Here is a 19947-nt window from a genome sequence, read left to right as displayed (position 1 = left end):
AACTTTGATACTTAGGAAGAATTTTGCCCCATTTGCTTAAAGGTTGGAGTTTTGAAGATAGTTTTATCTTCAAGTTGCTTGCTCCTAGGATTTGAAGGATGACCACTTAGGCCACCAGAATTGCTAAAATTCAAAATTTTGGAGAAGTTTTCCCCTAGATTTAATTGAAGTTTGGATTTTGAGAATGTTTTCTTGGCCTTTGAGTAGTTTAAAATATTTTTGTTTGTAAGTGACACTTGTAGCCAATCCATTCAAAGTTTAAAATTTTGATTGCTATATTTTCTCCCCAATTGTTTGATGTGTGGGTTCTGAAGACATGGCATACTTAATTTTTTTAAAAAATATTTATTTTTTTATTTTTTATTCATAGACTTTTTCCTCTATGTGTGTTTGGGTCTTGAAAATTTTGGAAGAATTTTCCTCAAATTGACTGAGCTAGAAAACCTCCTTCAACAACTTTGAGTTGTCATAACTCTTATGTTGGTGCAATGCATGCTCTAAGTTGTTTTATCTTGAACTCTTAAAGTATGGTGGGCAATCATTAATAATTGTAAGTTAGGCTTCGTGGAAGCTTTTGATTTGGCTTTTGTCAAAGAATGAGTTTTTTTTTCTTTTGCTTCTTGTTTTTGCATTTTTACTATGTAGGGAACTTCAACCACAATTGACTTAAATTTTTTGAAGGAAGTTTGGAAATAAGTTTTATTTGGAGAACTTGGATTTGTTTTAGAAACTTCTTTTGAATAATATTTGTTTAGTTTGAAACAAAGCTAACTTTGTAGCTTTCCAGTTTGGAACAATATTTTCTTGGTTTAGTATTTGCTACTACAATATAAAAATTGTGACTTTAACAACATTCAATGTCCAACCTTGTGATGGTACTTAGAGTGGCTTTGGGCTACTAATTTTATCAACTACTTCTCAAAAATGAAAAGGAAGCAGCTAAAAAGAAAATTAAGGAGTTTATAAGGAGATGGTGAAAGGAACAATCCTTACAAGGGTGAGACCCCAACCACTAGGAGGTTATATTGCAGCCATTGATTAGTGTGGAGCCAGTTTTATCACAAGAGACATTGGTGGTTATCGCCCAAGTCCTCCAAACCAAACTTAAACTTGATTTAGATTGATCTTTAATTACTTTATGATGGTTTATACAAACTTATGAAAATTGTGGCAATGTTTGGTCTCAAGATCCCTCAAAAGATGGTTATAAATATTGTGTGAATGTTTGCAGCTCATTTATGTGTGATTGTTTACTCTTATGTTTGTATGTTTTTTATGATGTCAAAAAGGGGAGAAACAAGAAAATTGATATAAAAAAGGGGAGAAATATTGAGTAAGTGAAAAGAAAAGAGCACAATGTGAAGAGGAAAAACTTAAATTGAGGGCATGATAAAAAGGAAAAATGTTTAGAGTAAGGAAGAGCAACTTTTAGAAGTAAACTCAAAACACAAAACTTCTTACCTTAAGCCATGAGCCTTAAATTTTTGTGTGCACATACTTGTGAAAGTTAGCTTGTTTTTAAAGGGGGATTATAGAAGTTTTCTAAGTTGGATTCATGAGTCATACTAGGAAGAGCATGCATTTACATAATGAGATTTATTTTTTAAAAGGTGTTTGCCATTATAAAAAATAGGGAGAGTGTTGGGAGGATGTTAGTATCAATATCTTTTTTCCTCCAAGTTCAGAGTAAGTTTTAGAGGTCTCTAAAGCATCTTTAATCCCCCACAACACTCCTATTTGTAGGAGTACTCCCAAGATTGGGAGGAAAAAAACAAGGACAAATGGCCCAACATTCTAAGGCCCAAATGGCATTCTAATGCTACCTGGCCTTCGAAATCCCATTGGCATTTATATGCCACTTTTTCAACATCCAAATTTCTTAAATAGAAGTTGTGTAGAAGTCCCAGTCTTGATCTGACTAAGATAGGTCTCCAAACTTAGCAAGTGACCTACCATTGTGATAGCCACTAAATCAATAATTAGGTGTTTATTTGTAATTTTTCATCAATGATTTGGAAAATTTTATAAGCAGATAAAAGTTTCTTTCGAAAGTACCGATTGTATTTTAGAATATTAGAACCTAAATTTTAAAATGATTTTATGCTTCATTTCACTCAAAAAGCTTGGCCACAACAAGAGGACTCTCCAGAGCACACTCATCCTTTAAAAATCATATGTAGAGGTCGGGATTGCAACAAAAAGGTTAACCTAATCTATATCTTGAAAAAGTAAGTATATGAGAACCTTTATTTTTAAATCTTTGAGATTAGTTTAGATTTGAGCCAGAATTGATCTTGGTGATTGTTAATTCATTCTCCATTGACCAAAAAGTTTATTTGAGCCTAGATTTTTACTATCTAGTATATAATTGAGATATTCTACATAGGCTAAGCAACATATAGTTTTTATTTTAAAATCCTTGGTTTCTTTAGCTCTAAATTTGAGTTGGAATTGATTTGCATTAGTAAAAGCTATTCTTGAACTTAAAATGTTTTATTTGGTTGAGTTGCTTTTGAGAAACCCAAGTACTATAAACTCTTGTTTTTAGTTCTTTTAAGTGTACTAGGTGATTTCCATCTACTTGAGCCTTTGAATTTTCAAATCATTAGTTTGGTTCAACATATCATTTCAGGGCTTGTTATTTTTAAATAACACATCACATTGGGGTTGTTTTCATTTGGAATTGTACTTTGAAATATTTGAACTTAAAATTTAAAATCAATTGAAGTTGCTCGCCCTTGAGCACATAGGTAGGGGTGTAATTTTTGTTTTGTACCAACTTACAAAATTAACCTATTTAAGACGCATTGTGTCACTGTCCCGGATCTAACACATGGATTCATAGGGAGAAAGAAAAGAAAGATGAAAATCAAGCCAAAGGGAAGTTTGAAAACCCTCTGAATTATATGAAGCCAGAAAGCAAACAGCAAATCCATGGGTCTTTGAACCCGAGTATCCAGGAAAAGGCAGAATATTTGATGGAAGAACAGAAGATCCTTTTGAACAACCTGTTATAATAGGAAAACCTTATATCCTGAAATTAATTCATCAAGTTGATGATAAAATCCATGGGCTCTCCAATGGACATTATGCACCTAGGTTCTTTGAAGAGAACGCACACCCCTGAGCTCGTTGAGGAGAACTCGAAACCATGTTTAACCTAAATCAATGTTTGACTTTCTCATTACTCTTACCCCTTAAATAGGGTTCACCCTTATAAGGTTTAAGATAATATTACAAAAATACCCCTATAAATGAAATATTCCAAAAATGTCCATGTGGCCTATAAATTCTTTAATTTAAATAAAATAAAATAAATTAAAGAAAAATAAAAAAAATAATAATGTTATTGCGTGCATAATATTACACCCCCTGGGAGAAAGAGTTTGTCCTCAAGCTCGAAGGTATGGTCTGTATGCCGACATCTCCACCTGTTCCCAAGTAGCATCCGCGGTAGCTATGTTCGCCCTCTGGACACCCAAAACTGGAGCATTCCCCCTAGTAGCAAGTATTTTTTTATTTTTTTTCAAGGTTGAATGTAGGGATACGTGCCAAATGTCGTTACATCTCCCCAAGTAGCATCTTTGCCCTCCATCAGTCCTGGACTGGTGTGAAACTGCACCTCACGACGGCCCCCCATTGGCAAGATTGCACTGCCCACACTTTTCCCACATGGCAGCAACACATCCTGACCAGCCCCAGGGATTGAGAAGACTCAGCAACACATATTATATATCTCCGCTATTTTAGCACTCTCTTTTGGCAGTGGCGCAAATAGATATTCTTTGAGTAGAAAACTCATTACATCTTCGGCCTTGGCACGGAGGAACTTGCAGTATTTTATGCCATTGATCTCTGCATACCTTTGACCATCTAACACTGCAGATGCATTCATTTCAATGCCAACTACCATGCCAACACGATGTGCCAAACTAAGGCCAAGGGTTCCAGTACAGCAGCACACATAAAAAACAATGTATCCGGACCAAGATCATCCCAGTCACCAGCTAGAGAGTACAACTTCTTTGCAGCCAGAGTGTTAACTTGAAAAAAATGTTGTAGGCGATATAGAAAAGCATAAATGACTGATGGAAGCATGAATTCTTGCTGCAACGGGGCTTGTAGGACCTCATTGCTCAAACCTCTTTCCACCTGAGGTATTGGCAGAGGGTGCAATGGGCAATCAGCTATTGCTGCATTTGATATGCTCATTGTTGTTAAGGGCAGTGGGGGAGAACATGCAGATGCTCCTTAAGTAAGGGATTGAGCCCTCTCCTGGGTATTTTGGTTGGCTACTAACTGTGCCCGGTTGATCTTTGCCCTAAGTTCATCATTAACAAATCTTGGGACTCTAACGATGTAACTAGGTCCTCTTTTTATGGCTTCCATCTCCGCCTTCTGTGCATCCAAAGAAGCAGAGGTAGAATCCTCTTGAGGAGCTGGGTGGACCTCTTGAAGCCCTCCAACATCTTCAGAAATAAGTTTTTCATCGCCATTTCTGTTGGTCAAGCTATCTGCATTTTCAATCACACTGGTAGCAGTACTGTCAGATTCCACCTTCACATCGTCAACAAGTGCAAGAGGCTTATACTCACTGCTTTCCACACTGTCTTTTTGAAATTTTGCCTCTGAACCAAAACCATCAACAGGGGCAGCAAGCCAGCACTGATTTCTTTCCACCAAAATTAACTCAGTTTCACCTGAAGCTTGCATGGACACTCTTTCAGCCTTTTCAATATATTTGTTAGTGACTTCAACCCTTGATTTCACCTCATTAATAGAACAAACCGGCAAGCATTCACCATTTGCAACTTCATCCTTGTTGTCTAACTCAACACAAAGATTGCCAAATTCAACCTCTGATTCCAAGCTATCACCAGGATTTACAGACAAACTGCTTTTTTTTCCACAAAAAACGAATACTAACTTCACCTTCTGTTTTGACGTCTATCTGAAGAGAAGTTGCAATGTTTTGCCTACTTTTACCAAAGTCAATATCAGGTTCTGCTTCAGGTTTGACATCTTCAACAGAACTAGACCTTATTTCTTCAATCTCAACTGAGTCACTTCTAATAGCAGAAGCTAATCTTTCCTCTTCGACAAGAACTTTTCCAGTATTTGGTAGCAATGCCTCCATAATAGAAGCATCTGAAATTTCACATTCAATTATTGTCACATCCAAAGAAGTCAAGTCCCCACTTTTGACAGAACATTTTGCGTTTGCATTGCCAATGTGTGCCTCACTTGTAACAGAACCACTCTTGTTTACATCAACAACTGTCTCCACATACTCAAGGAAGTCAATTGTATTTTTGGCTTTTGAACTCGTATCAGCTGTGATCAATTCTCTAATATCAGCAGAGTCTGAAACCTCACTATCTAATTTTGCAGCATCTATAGCCTCTGTGACCAATTCTAGTTCAGAAGAGGTATTTATGATTTTACTTTCTAACATTGGAGAATCATTCATCACTAATTCACCTTTCTCAACAGACCTATCAGTAGTTTCAGTATCCAGATCATTGACCACAAGTTCCCTTCTCTCACTTGACCCTTCAGTAGCTTCAGTATCCTGATTGACCACAACTTCCCCTTTATCAGTAGATCCATCAGTAGCCCCTGCATCCTTATCATTAGATATAGGTTCCCCTCTCTCAGCCGATGATATTTTCTCCACCATTTCTAGAAAAACCCAACTGCAAAGCATAAAAATCATTGTTTTTAGCAGTAGTTTCTGGCTGTCTAGCAGCAAATGTTGTTGCACAGCCACCGTTTTCAGCAGTGTCAAAAGGAGAGTGAAAGCTAAGGTAGCATTCCATGAACTTCCTGATGCACTAGATGGTGAAGATATATCCAGTGGAATCCAATCACAGTTGATAGAATAGTGTTGAAAGGCACTCCATGACTTTCCATCCATAGAATACCAGAATGCAACTGCCATCGTGTTTGTTTGACCTATAGTGATATGGACATCCTGTTGAAGGCGATCCATTGTTCTAATTGGCCTTGAAAACTCGAAGTAATAAGTGCCCTTTTGACCAGATGTACTGAATGGGTTGTCTCCCTCAAGAACACCTGAGTGAACATTAATGCTATCATGCCACCATGCCCCTTTCCAGTTATTCTGAGCACTAGTGTCATTACCTGAAGGGCTTATTCCATCAAGAAATCAACAATGCAGGTTCCACGAGTAAAGATCAACAAGATGACCAAACCTGTCACCTCCATTTCCATTATCTAGAGGGATGCCACCATAAAGTCTACCAGGAATGGCATTTCCAATTGAGAAGTGCATAATATCCACTTCATGTCCTCGACAAGTTTTGTTTGAGCATGTATCTGGTGATTCTTTGCATCCCACCATATTAAGGTATGTTGCAGATTCTCCCACGGGAAACATGAGAGCAACAAATAGACATTTTTTTCTTTCACCTTTAGAATACACATACTCTCCATCAACTAGCAGTAGGAAAAAAATACCATGACCATCATGCAAAGCCTTCACCGTCATTTTACCGCCCTTGTACTCATTTTCCTCATCCGGGTCTAACGTAGGGAGAAGCAAAAATTCAAATCCATCAACTTTGCTTCAATCATCGGGATGACCGTCGAGTGTCACAACCCCAAGTCTAAAATTCTCTTGAATTCGAGTATTCGAATTCAAAGTTCGTGGCCGAGTAGCATACGTGGGATCCAGAAAATTAAACCCAAGGTGTTCAGATTGCCTATTACTGCTAGAAAAATGAAAAAGAACAAACACATTGGTTTTGTTCTCATCAACCGTAATAAAATTATCACCCATAGCATTTTCTCTACCATTTCCAGAAAACCCAAAAAATTTCAATCTCGCATTGCAGATAGAAAAGCCTGAATTCCATCAAAATTGCTCTGTTACTCTGCTTCACGGAACAGAAACCCACCGTCCCCAATTTTTGAGTAGCGTTGTGGCTACTCAGGCCCTTGGACCCCCATCAATCCCATGGAACAACCGATTTGACCTAAAAATCGATGGCTTTGCAGAAGCTTACCCCCAAATGAGTTGAAGTTGGTTCCCCACTGGACTGCCTAGAGCGAGATTGAGAGTGAGAGTGAGAATCCGAAAGCCAAAGCCCACCGGATTTGTTTCCGTCGGCGCCTCCTCTTTTTCCGGTGGCGAATAGCAGCCCTTTGGGGCTTCGCCGCTTGGAAGAGGAGGGATGGCCGAACTAATTTGCCGAGACAGAGTCTGATTGGAATTTTTCTGTATTTTGTTCTAGGAGATTTGAGGTCGAACCCAATTCAGCCATTACCGACGAGGTTTTGGCAGAATACCCCTCCGATTTAGGATTTCCAGGGTCCCAGCCGCCTGATTTCCATGATTGGGAAATTAAATTTGTCTGGCCCGTCGTTGGACTTCCCTGCTCGGATATGTTGAAATTTTCTGGTATTTGGTGTTCCTACTCGTATGAGACAGTGTCTGTTGCCTCTCGTTCGGTGCATAGTTCGTATTCGAAGGATTTAGGTCGTATAACCTTCTTTTCTGCATCATCGAGATATCTCTCCATTGCAGAAATTTGAATGAAATTTCTACGCATTCCATCCAGCAAAGATTCTTCCTTTACTATCAGTCCCGTTTCTTGCAATAAATTGAGTATGAAAATGCATTTTCTTGGTACGAAGAATCGTTCATTGTATTCCAGCTCCGATACCAGTTGTTACGGTCCCGCATTTGACACATGGATTCGTATGGAGGAAGAAAAAATAAATAAAAATCAAGCCAAATGGAAACTTGAAAACCCTAGGTTTTTTTAGGAGAACGCACATCACTGAGGTTGTTGAGGAGAACTCAAAACCTGTTTAACCTAAATTAATGTTTGACTTTCTCATTACTCTTACCCCTTAAATAGGGTTCACCATTACAAGGTTTAAGATAAAATATTACAAAAATATCCCTATAAATGAAATATTCCAAAAATATCCCTATGGCCTATTAATTCTTTAACTAAAATAAAATAAAGTAAATTAAAAAAAAATTAAAATAATAATGTTATTGCGTGTATAACACGTTGATTGTGCTAAACCCATACATTGTCATTTAACAAACCTTGTATAGGCAAATCTTGAACCTTATTTTACATCAACGGCAAAACCTTTTTTTTTTTTTTTGTTGAGATTATGTTATTCGATGTGGGGTGACTTGTCTACTCACTATGTAAAAGGTATTTGTTGCCTATTATTGTAGCTATAAATTCCTTTATAGGTCTTAGTTTGTGCAACCTAATTGAGCTTAGTTGCACTGTTGCAAATCTCTTTGTAGGCAATTGATGTAATTAAGCTTTGCAGCCTTATTGTTATAAATGTTGCTGGGCTATTTTTCATAGAGGATTTAACTCCATTTAAATTATGAACTCAACTTCAGTATAGAGACACCTAGGTAGTGGGTTGATAACTTAAGTTTAGATTATAAACCACTATAGTGATTTATTTATGCACTTGCTTGCTTGCTCATTGATATTCTAGGGGATATTTTTTTATTAGAAAAAGTTTATGCCTTAAGAACCTAAAACAAGAGAAAACCCAACTGAAGTAACGATCAACAATTATCACTTCACTTTAATATTTTTTACAAACCATTAATGTTCAAGCTTAAGACTATTTCAAATATTTAAATCCAAATTATAATTTTTTATTACTGATCACATGCACATCATATCCGTTTCTTCTAGCCAGACTTGAACTCAATGCCTTTTATTAACATTATAAAGACAAAATATCTTGCAAATACTCAGAAAATGATGATTTGATAAAATACTAAACAAGAGACATAAAACTAGGTGATACCAACAATAACTTCAAAGCAGGTCGACAAGAGATGAATGCGGTCGGCTCGGTTAAACACGCTAACATCGAAAACTGTGTTTCATAACAAGAAGATACAACCAACATTGCATTACAACAAAAGTGATAAAATACTTCACTTTTAGATACACTGATGTGTTTGACGTCTACCAATACCGAGTGCTGCCTAATGTACACATGAACGCCTGAGGCTCAGGTGCCCCAAGAGAGGGTAGACCATGACGGGTGATTTCCTTTTTAGTGCATCCTCAGCGGATGAGACGATGGAATCTCTCCTGCCCGAGACACCAGAGATAACTGAGCAGGTAAATAATAGCAATCTCCATCCTCGTTCGAAATATCCCACCTGATCACATCTGTTCCTGTGGCCTGATTTCTAGCTTGTAAGCCTGCAATTCCATGGGAGATATTAGATAATGTCCCTCCTGCTCTATCTCTCCAATTTGCTCCATGTATCCTAGCATTTCCATATCATCATGTAAAAGATTCAAGGAAGTCGTTTTCGCATTCAAAACTTCGAGATCCTTGAAGATAGAGAACATATTGATAGGTTCATCTCCTAATGTTGTACACCCAAAACCACCCCTTCGGCAGTAAGATGGATCCCACTTTCGCCTCTGCAAGATGATAACAAATCTAGGCTCACCTGGAAGGTGAGAGTATTTCTGAGTCTGTGGAACCTTGAAACTCACAATATGAAGATCACAAGGTAAGGGAGCCAATAAAGGGAAGAATTCTTTTGCTTGAGACTGAAGAGATATTTCTACTGGCTTCTTGGCAATGAATGCATGCATTGGGTAGTTCAAGTGGGCTCCAACCCTATAAGAGAGAAGAGATGGGTCGAGAGGCAAATGAGGGGAAGTGGAATTTGAAGATGAAATGTTGACTTCGGTTAACAAGTGAAAAATAACATTCATCGGACGGTTATCCATCACTCCTTGTCCAAGACCTCGTCCATCATCATTAACCAATCGTCTATCAAGCATAATCTCCAACCAGCCATTTCTGAGGCTAGCAGCACCCAAAGCCTGCCTTGAATGGACAGAAAACCGGCGGCCCACAGACTCCTGCAGGAAGGCAAGGGAGGGCATAGGATAGTAATTTCCCTGCAATGGGATTTTGTCATAAGTTTCTCTTCGGCTCATCTGAAATCCATTCAAATCAGAGTAAAATACCCGCTTATTGTCAATATCTGTCTTGAATCGGACTATCAACTCTTTGTCGTTAAAGTCATGACCAAGGAGCTCAACATGGTATTCCTTTTCAACGAGTAGTCCCTGTATGGAGTTCTCTCCATTAAATATTCGAGTACTATGAGAAACGGGAGTTTTCTCCCAGGTTGTTTTTGGATTGGAATACACTTCTTGTACTAGAGGACCCTCTGATATTACAACTTGCCCACTACCTTGAACAACGGGTTCAGCGTCTCCAATGGGTTTGAATAAGTATGCTCCACTACCCTTGCTTGAGTAAATTCCAATTTCTTCCCTGACCAGAGTCTGGCTGCCACCTTTAGATGTTACCTTCTGGAGTAGACCATGTTTGAGATCAAATGAAAGAGTAAGATATGCATTTCTTATTTCTGCTTTGTGCCCTGAAAGTTTCAAGGATGAATAAGGAGCAGGTCCACGTAAATTAGTAGATAATCTCAGTTTAGCTGGTATTGCTTTTTCACAACCTATAAATCCATTAGCGACATAGTAAGTTTCCAAACCGAATGGAGCAACTGTAACTTGCCAATACAGTCGATGCCTTCCGGTAAATATTTTGTCTTTGTCATGCTGCAACTCAGGTAAAAGTTGACTTTTGACACATGACCAATTTGAACGCAGAACAGTAACATCTGGGTTCTCAACAATAACCATCACAACCTCTTCTCTCATTTGCTCAGTTGGATTAAAGAAGACCAATGATTGTATATTTCCTTCAGGTACATCAATAACTCTATGCACGGGCTGGACATCATATCTTGATCTCACTTGCTCAGGCTCAAACATGGATGGTGCTGTGGGAACTGGATCAGATTTCTCATGATGGACTGTCAGCAGTACCTCAACAGACTTGGCCATGAAAATTGAAAGATCGTGAAGAGAAGTATGCATACGGGTCCCATAATCCTCCACTACATGATTCTTAGCAGTTCCAGTCACCCCATCATGATGTTGAAATAAAGCCAGGTTCCTTCTTGCAGCTGTTAATTTGTGTGAGAAACTCAAGGGAAACTTTGAGCAGTGAGACCTCTGACAATAACCCAACATGAAAGCCATCATTATTTCTGTTGCACGTAAAGTCTGTTCCAATACCCGATCCACAGCTTTGAAGAAGGGCCTAGACACATAGTACCCACTCCAGTAGTCCTGTTGTCTGTCAGCATAGGTAAAGAAATCTCCTGATAGAGAAGAGAACCCGCCGATTTCACTAGATCCTACCTCACCAGAGCGGGAGAAATTTATTCTTTCGGCTTCGTCACGGAGAGTTTGGAAGTAATCTTCAAGGGTACCAAAACTCGCTTCAGCATTTAGGCTAGGATTAGAGTTTATATAATCAAATAATGTCTGATAGTTTCGAAACTGAGCTTCTGCTTCAGCAGTGCTAATGTAACGGAAATCATCCCCAAGAGGTACAAGAAGAGTGTTGGTTCTGTACAATGTTGATTTTTTCCTGTACTGGTCTAAGAGCAAGAGTGCTCTCTCTTTCACATTTTCTTGGTTTGTCTCCACAGGGTATTCATGCCAGGGGCAGGCCTCATATCTAAACCCAGGGGTTCTTGCAAAATCAAACTGGCAACAAATAGCAGGATCAGGACCACATGTGTGTGGAACATCATACGAGTAGAAAGGCATCATGTGAACAAAAATATCCGTAGTTTCGTCCGTATCCCAGCTCTGCCGCCATACATATTCCAAGTTCTTGTGCAACGCAAGCTCCTTTTTCACCTCATAGTGGGTCCGCTGGATAAGCATATTTCTGAAACCCATTCTACGCAGCAGATAAGCCATTGTGGGAGAGTAGCCAAATGGATCAATAGCCCAAGCATTTTTTGGAACAACACCAATTGTATTATTTAACCACATATTCCCTTCCATCATCTGACATAAAAGATGTGTTAGCCTGCAATGCATACTGCTGCAAGACTTAATGATAAAAGGCAACAGTTCAAATAGTGTCAACCAAGAATCTGAAAAACATCCTATGACAAATATGAAGCATACTATGATTCAAAAACGATACAACAATATTATGAGAAAATGCTATCTGGTCAATAATTGAGAATCACCATGTTAGTTGGGAAATGGAATAAGGAAGAGAAAAGCGACGAAAAGATAAAAGGGAAATCCTCCTCTGCTCTCCTCTTTCTATAAAGGAAAGTTCCACACATGGACTGCAACATATGCCTATGGGACTGACATTCTTAATTAGTAGTACAGCACAATTTTGACTTAAACAAGGGTATTGTAGGTGAAAAGTCCCTGGTCTCTGCTCACATTACAAATACTGATTTGTCCCTAAAATCAACTTCTTAGACTTTTCAATGGTTTGATCTAGCATGCAAGACATGGCCTTTTCAAACTCAATGGTTGTCAATCTGCTGCACCATTTCCATATGAACACAGACGGAATGGCCATTTGCCAATTTTTTAATTTTTTAATTTTGTATCACTCTCTTATAAATTTCGAAAAATATATTGCTTCTCTACAACAAAGGGGACATATTCAACCACTAAAAACCATTTGCGTAAATGGTGACTGAACAATAGAAGTTCCAATCTTGAAGGCCTGAATAGTTATAATAGAGACGCTACATCCCGGGTATGGTCTTCATTAATACAACATAGGGGTTTTTACTTCATCTTCAACTTCAAAGAAGCCCTCCCTTTACAACAAGGGATTATAGGGAGGCTTGTTGCTTGGCAAGTTTATCAACAAAGGAATTAGAAAATCTTGGGATATGAGCCCAAGAATATAAAATTATAGAAGTAATATAAGTAATCTCATAAAAAACATCCCAATGCCACCAAGGGGGCTTAGCGGAGGAAGCACACCAGCCAATCACCACTTTAGAGTCACTTTTAATGAGCAAAGGGCCATTGAGGTGCTCACGGTAAATGATGAGGCCATACAGAAGACCAGAAAACTCAGCCGAAGTAGAATAAAAATTCCCATGGGGCCCACTTAGGTGATGAGGGGGTACCGTCCGAATCTTGAAAAAAAACCTCCAAATCCAGCTAAACCCGAGCTACCCAAAGTACTACCATCAAAATTAAGCTAGAGGATGCCCACAAAAGGAGGTTGCCATTCTTGCATGGAAGGTTGTTTGGAAGGGGCAGACATCTGAGCTACGATGCGCCAATTGATGCTAAGAGGAGTGTCGAACAGGCAAGCAAACTCCTTTTTCGAGTGAAGCTAGCAAGAGACAAGGCCAGTGATACAGCTAATGATATCTTCCACATTTTTGCACTTGTAATTGAACCTTTTATTGTTCATTTCTTTCCATAAGCACCAAGGAATGTGTGCCAGACATGCAAAGAAAAGAAGCTTCCCCAATTTGGGAATCTTGGTCCCCAGAAGCATTTTGCAGGGGGCAATGAGGTCCTTGGGGAGACAAATCTACAAGATTAAGAAGGGAAGATCAAACCTGCCATGCATACGGACAATGAAGTATGTGGGTGCACATTCTTATTCAATGTTGCCAAGGGGGCAAAGGCTGCATGGGGGAGGATTGCCACGTATACGGAGGTTATTTGAAGTGAAAATCTTATTCACGTAGGCATTCCATAGGAATAAACGAATTTTGTTGGGGGTAGATAAGCGCCAAGCAATAGCTACCTCATGCTCCTCATGTCTCTCTGTCTAACTTTTGATATGTCTGAACACAAAAGAGAGCGAAAACTTCCCTTTCTTTGCAGACATCCATATCAACTTGTCTTGGACGTGTCTCTGAATTTTGACCGCTTCAATGTCCTTAAGTAGACGGCACATATCAGATGCTTCTCCATCATTTGAAACCGACATAAGTGAAGATTCCAGGTGTAGCTTTCCCAGGCATCAGCAACAGTGATCTTTCAGCGTGTGGAGATTTGCATTAAGGAATTAAAATGATCACTCAGAAGCCTCTGTACAGTCCACCAGTCAATCCAAAACTGAATTTGCCAACCATAGCCCACAAAAAATCGGAACGCTGTTTGGAAAATTGGAAGGAAGAGAAAGAGAGACCTCCAAAGAGGCGAAAGAGAGCTACATCTTCCTCCCATATTCCACCAACAACCAACCACGAAATTTAGTAGCAATCATGGGCCTCCAAATGCTCATCTGAGAACAATTGAACTTCCAAATCCATTTTAGCAAAAGTGCCTTATTCATATCCTTCGTAGGTTGAATGCCCAAGCCACCCCTAGACTTTGGCAAACACACATCTTCCCAATTCACGAGGAAGTATTTAAATGTGTTACCAGAGCCCCTCCAAAGAAAGTGTTTCTTGATTGTTTCAATGCGACGTCAAATAGAGATTGAGCATGGCATGAAGGATAAGTAGTAGTTAGGGGGCCCCACAATGCAAGAGTTGAGCAAAACGAGATGTCCCACATTAGAGAGAAGCCTTCCCCTCCATCTGGCAAGGCACCCCTAAGACAATTTACAAGCATAATAGTAGCCACATGTTTTTTTTTTTTTTTTAAATGTTGATTACACATGCACATTACACCCATTCCCCCAGTAAGACTAAAACCTGAGACCTCATATCAGAAAAGAAAATTCACGTATTAAATATTAAATGATGCTAAATCTACAATTCAAGATCAAAGATTGGTTCAGTCTTTGGGACGAAAAATGCCCTTGTTTCCAACCTACAACTCTCATAACATAGGATTATGGCAATGCATAATGAAGTATTCCACTACAGAAAAATGTCCTTGTTTCCTACCCAATGTAAGACATCTTTTTCTACGGAACAACTATGTTACTCTATAATGGAATACTATGTTTTTTTTGATAAAACTATAATGGAATACTATGTAATGCACTACTATGGTACTATGTTAAAAATAAATAACAACTATGTTACACTGTAGTGGAATACTTCCTAAAGACTATGAATTGTGAGTATATTATCTTTGAAATAGGAATTGTAAATTTAGCATCACTTAATATCTAATCGGTAAATTTTCTATTAGAAACCCTTCCAAGTGGTCCTTGAGGCAAAGGCCCACTCCACTGGGTGATACATCGAGGCAACTTGAATATTGGCCGAGGAGTGGTCTTCATTAATGCAACACAGGATTTTCTATTTCATCCTGATTTCATTAAACCCCTAATACAACCAGCAAGCAAAATTGTTGCACTAGCTTATTGGCTGACAAAATGACAGAATTGGTATAGCTAATGATGGAATTATTCACTGGAAGCATTTTGTACATCTCTAATTTTTGTTAATGTGTCCAAGATAATTGCTTGCATTATCTCTGATACCGGAGTGGCCCAATAAGATGGTGGAATAATTGATCCCATTATCTCTGATTTGAAAATTTACTAGACGAACTGGCCCCAATACGATAGTGGAATACTCTATGCAGCAAGTAGACATGGTAAGATGAACCTCGGTGAACTGTAGACCGAGAGCTTATACTACAACCAGAAAGAAAGAGGAAATTCAGGAAAATTAGAGGGAGAGAGGTTACAGAATTAATATGAAGACATTAGCAGATGTAAATATAGAGAACGCAAGTGAATGTGCATTTTGGCTTAACAAACTTGACATGCAATGCAACATAGTATTCTCCATCATGCAGTGATAAGCTGTTTAACCTTGCAAGCTTTTGGTTGTACCAAATGAATGAAGATCACCAACAACAAAGAACTTTGCAATAAAAGCTTTGGCCATGATAGGCAGCACAAACAAATGAAAAAAATCCTAAGCAACTATAAGCAACAGAACATAAAGAGAGCAATTTCCAGTACCTGCTCTATGATGGCAAAGTAGTGTGAATTAGCCTGAAAACAGTGAAACATCAGAAACAATGAGAACTTTCTTGATACATAATACAGAATGCAGCAGGCCAAAAATCATTACAACAATTAAGAGCTAACAACTCTACAGAAAGCAAGCAATTAGAGCTCAAGTCAGATCCAACATGGAACTAAGTTTAGAACTAGTATAGGGTGGATCCTGTACTCATCCTGGAGCTTATAGTCATCATAGTGGACTGGACCCCAGGTTCAATTTCTTTTATAATCCTAATCAGATTAAACATCCAATGCAGGTGATAGGACAAGATAGCACTTCTGTTGGTAACAGCAAACATAAATTAACAGGATATAAATATATAAGTATGCCAATCTAAAACCACATGGATATATACATGTGATCAATCATATACAAGACAAAGACCTAGTTTACCATAGCTATCTATCACATAATGGTCTTCTCATTTGAGAGAAGGTCAATGTTGGAAGCAAAAGAAATTTGTAGAGGTTGCCGACACAGCATGGATCAGAAAAACATATGGATTCCTAAAGTCAGGTTTTTGGTGGCACACAGATCTTCTGTTTCCTATAATTCACCTACAAAAGGCTTTTTCTCTGGGGAAATATTTCCCAAGATGGGGCTAAAAGCCCCCCATAGTTCCAACTAGGTTGAGAGTCATTAGATCTTCAAGTAAAGATGAGCTCAATGTCATTCCTTCCTACAAATGACCAAAATAGAAAATGATTGATGCTATTCTTTCAAAAGAACTGTCCCTTAGCTGAAAAATGATTGACGCTAATCTTTTAAAAGAACTATCTCTTATCTGCAGTATCTCATTGGGGGAGAAGAGAACACAAAGTTAGCAAAGACAACAGGGTAATATCCTCTATTTATTTGTTTTGAACGAAAGCACATCCTCTAGTAATCAGAGAAAAAAACAGTAGGAAATACTTTTGCATGTTGTTTTATCACATCAACCAAGGAATAAAAAAGAAAATCACATTCAAGAGTGAAAAGCCAGCAGTCATGCCAATCAATGGAAGGCTATTAGATGGAAAAAAACCCACACTTTGAATAATATGACCTACGAAAGTAGGGAATAAATAAGCTACACAAGATGACACAGCCAAACTGAGCATTAATATGCTGCATGAACTAACAGGGTAAAATGACATCTTACCGAATCATGGTGCTCTCAACTGAAATGTAGAAGCCTGAGATTCAGCCTAAATTTCTAAAAGTATTGGTTAACAGATAACAATAGTGTTAAGCCAACATTTTATCTCAAATTAATCAAACCATCCATACCTCATCATTCATCACCCAACCACCTCCAACAATCTCCAGCTGTCCATTCTTTACTAATTTGATGAAGTTCTCTCTCTTAGATTCTGATGCATCCCTCCACCATCTCTCCAAATATGACATCTCTTCCCATATAAACTTGCGACGAGTATCCTACAATTCACAATCCTTTGATTAATAGATGCATCATTCACACTCAAGAAGCTTAATATCAGTTACCAAGTAAAATGGCTTAAAAAAAAAAAAGATAAAGGCAAAATACAAACTATTTCAAGCAATTTAATAAAAAAGTGATAACTCAATTTTATTTTTTCCTAGGGCATTAAGCTATAAAATCCATAGAATAACACTGACAACAAATTATCTATTAGTATCAAGAAATTGACATTTTAGAGCTCCAAATTTACTTTTGGAATCGAACAAACTGTTCTTATTTTTCTAAATTGCTTAGAAGATGATCATGTGGAAAAGTAGAAAATAAATAGACTAACAAATCCTCATAAAATTTAACCGCACAATGTTATACAAAGAAAACAAATAGACTACCAGTTCCTCATAAAATTTGGCCTCACAACATTATATGTGTTTTAAGGGTTTAGTTACAGACAGACTTAGGACCTCCTAGAAGTGCTCCTAGGTATAATACGTCTGTGGCTCTAAGCGCCATCACTAATGTCCTAGTTAACCCTTTTTTAGGCAAACTAATTATTATTAAACAGGGAGAGAAAAGAGGGGAAAATACATGAAACATGCAAGAAAAAAATAAAAAAAGAGAAATCAAATACAAGCTAACGTGAAAGAATTGCCCACATGAAGGCATTAATAGCCAGCTCCCACGCTGCAATCAAAGTCACAATTGAGTTAATTGATCTCTAGATAACCCACAACATCAATAGCTGGTCCAGGAGGTGGATATCTGGGTGAAGATGTCTTGAATTTCCAAGTGCAAGGACTCGAATCTCCATTGAAGTGTTTTTCAAAAAAAAAATGTCCATGGAAGTAAGGAAGAACTATTCAGTAAAAGAATTACAGCCTTGAGGGGGGAAGAAAGAAAAAATTTTGTAGTTAGACACTGAAGAAGCGCATGGATCTTAACATCAGAAGAGTTGATTTCTCCAATTGGACTTCAGTAAGGCTGCAAAATGTGGCATATGGTCAAGTAGATAAGGGAGGGAGCAGGGATGCCAAAAAAAGAATTAAATGGACAGTTTTACTTTGACAGTTCTTGGAATCGGTCAGGTGAAACTTCCCTCGAAGAGATTAGCAAGCAAGACCACTAAACAAAAAGTTGAGCCTGAAACTTCTAGAAATAATTCCAAACAGAAAGGGCAAAAGGGCAATGAGGAAAGGAGCTGTTACACCTTTTGGGCTTTCTGGTGACCATTTATATTTTTTGTCATTAGAATTTGTCCAATATTTCCATGAATACCATGCAAACCTGTTGGCTCCTTTCTCACAATGTGTTATTTTTCCTTCTAGAGTTCTTCCATTGCAAGTTTTTTTAGATTGTTCTGTATACTAGTTGAGTCGACTTCAGTAATTTCCACCAATATCTGCCATGATTTAGAACCAAAAGGAAATCACTTAGCTTAAGTTGTCACTAGAAAGCTCAATTTGATTACAGCCAAATAATTTTTCTAACAATGTATTAACAAAAGTTATTACGCGCATCAGCTCCACAATATTTCGAAAAGCCGGCGAATATGTAGGCTATTAAACAAATGATTTACCACAACCACATGGTTAGAATTAAAGTAATAGGAATCAACAATTTGGCACATAATGTATTGCCTCGTTTATAAAATAGATCGTCAAGGAACCCAGGATGGAACTGGTAAAATAAATATGAAAAAAAAAATTACGAAACAGAAATTTCAATCGACACACTACTGAGATTAAAACCTTCAAGTTACCTCTGAGAGAGATTCCACAATAGTATCCAAGATATGCTTCGACTGAAAATTATAATACTCCTCAACCGTCATTTTCCATCCCGGGTCATTATGGGAGTGTGGAACCACAAACACCTTCAATTTCTCCGAATCCCATTCGTTCCCTTTATAGCTCACAATCCACCCCTGCTTCCACGGCCCACCATCTATATCCAAAAACTCGATCTTATCGTACAAATCCTTGGTCGTGATATCCACCAACGCTTCGCCGGGAGCAGCCGTTGTGCGGTCGGGAAGAGACGGCTTCCGGTTGGCAGCTGTTCTTCGGAGCTTATGCGCGCGGCTGGAGGAGGATGAGAGGGGATTGGGGATTCCATAACGGAGGACGATGAAGAGGAATAGAAGGAGAGAGGCGGTAAGCCCCACCGCAAAAATGTTCTGAAAGAGCAGATCGCGAAGGAGTCCTCGGCGGCGAGGTGGCTTCCGGGACTTGGACTTAGAAACAACGGAAGGAAGGATGGAGTCTGAGAAAAGACCGCCGGCAGCCCGGCGGTTCCCGGCCGGTGAGATGAACGGCATAGTAGAAACTCCCAGTAGAAGCTCCTACAGCTGATCCATTTATGCGTATAACTCTTAGACCGCCGCCTTGTCCCCAATTGACAAAACAAATGGCATTATGCTACTCGCTGGAAGAGTGATAGCACTACGTTTCATCGGGAACAAACTGGTCAGGGAGGGAGACCCGTTTAAAGGGCAATTGAACTCGAATACCCTCTCAGATACCAAATTCTGAATGCGGCCAAAATCTGCCAAATTTATAGATAATAAAAGTTATTTAAAAACTTTAATATAAAACATTATTTGAAAGAAAAATGAAAAAGACGATATAGGGTTCTAGTTTAAAAGTTGAATTTTGTTAGTGCTTGCTGAATTACAAGTGTTAAATAAGTT

The 19947-nt window shown here is 38.5% G+C and overlaps 2 protein-coding genes across 2 annotated transcripts; both read right to left on the bottom strand.

The window, feature by feature from the left end:
- Window positions 1-4873: 4873 nt before the first annotated feature.
- LOC137941041 (uncharacterized) lies at window positions 4874-7295 on the bottom strand. The gene has a single exon (XM_068786259.1). It carries the CDS (start codon window positions 5990-5992, stop codon window positions 4874-4876), a length of 1119 nt encoding a protein of 372 aa, XP_068642360.1. The 5' UTR covers window positions 5993-7295.
- Window positions 7296-8810: 1515 nt separating this feature from the next.
- Window positions 8811-19719, bottom strand: LOC137941054 (alpha-mannosidase 2). The gene is made up of 4 exons (XM_068786291.1): window positions 19018-19719; window positions 17108-17257; window positions 15793-15825; window positions 8811-11927 (listed from the first exon to the last, which is right to left on the bottom strand). Exons 1-4 carry the CDS (start codon window positions 19573-19575, stop codon window positions 9189-9191), a joined length of 3480 nt encoding a protein of 1159 aa, XP_068642392.1. The 5' UTR covers window positions 19576-19719; the 3' UTR covers window positions 8811-9188.
- Window positions 19720-19947: the final 228 nt, after the last annotated feature.

This window comes from Aristolochia californica, unplaced genomic scaffold (assembly GCF_029961685.1).
Source record: "Aristolochia californica isolate CCGP_79_NKW_82.1479 unplaced genomic scaffold, dmAriCali1.0.hap1 SCAF_9, whole genome shotgun sequence".
NCBI lineage: Eukaryota > Viridiplantae > Streptophyta > Magnoliopsida > Piperales > Aristolochiaceae > Aristolochia > Aristolochia californica.
This window is presented reverse-complemented; position numbering and strand designations above follow the sequence as displayed.

Coding starts and splice junctions, on each gene's coding strand:
- LOC137941041 (XM_068786259.1), bottom strand. CDS start 5,992: ATGGATCGCCTTCAACAGGATGTCCATATCACTATAGGTCAAACAAAC.
- LOC137941054 (XM_068786291.1), bottom strand. CDS start 19,575: ATGCCGTTCATCTCACCGGCCGGGAACCGCCGGGCTGCCGGCGGTCTT. Junction 15,826..17,107: donor GTTGGGTGATGAATGATGAG/GTATGGATGGTT, acceptor CACTGTTTTCAG/GCTAATTCACACTACTTTGC. Junction 11,928..15,792: donor ACTTTGCCATCATAGAGCAG/GTACTGGAAATT, acceptor CTTTTATGTCAG/ATGATGGAAGGGAATATGTG.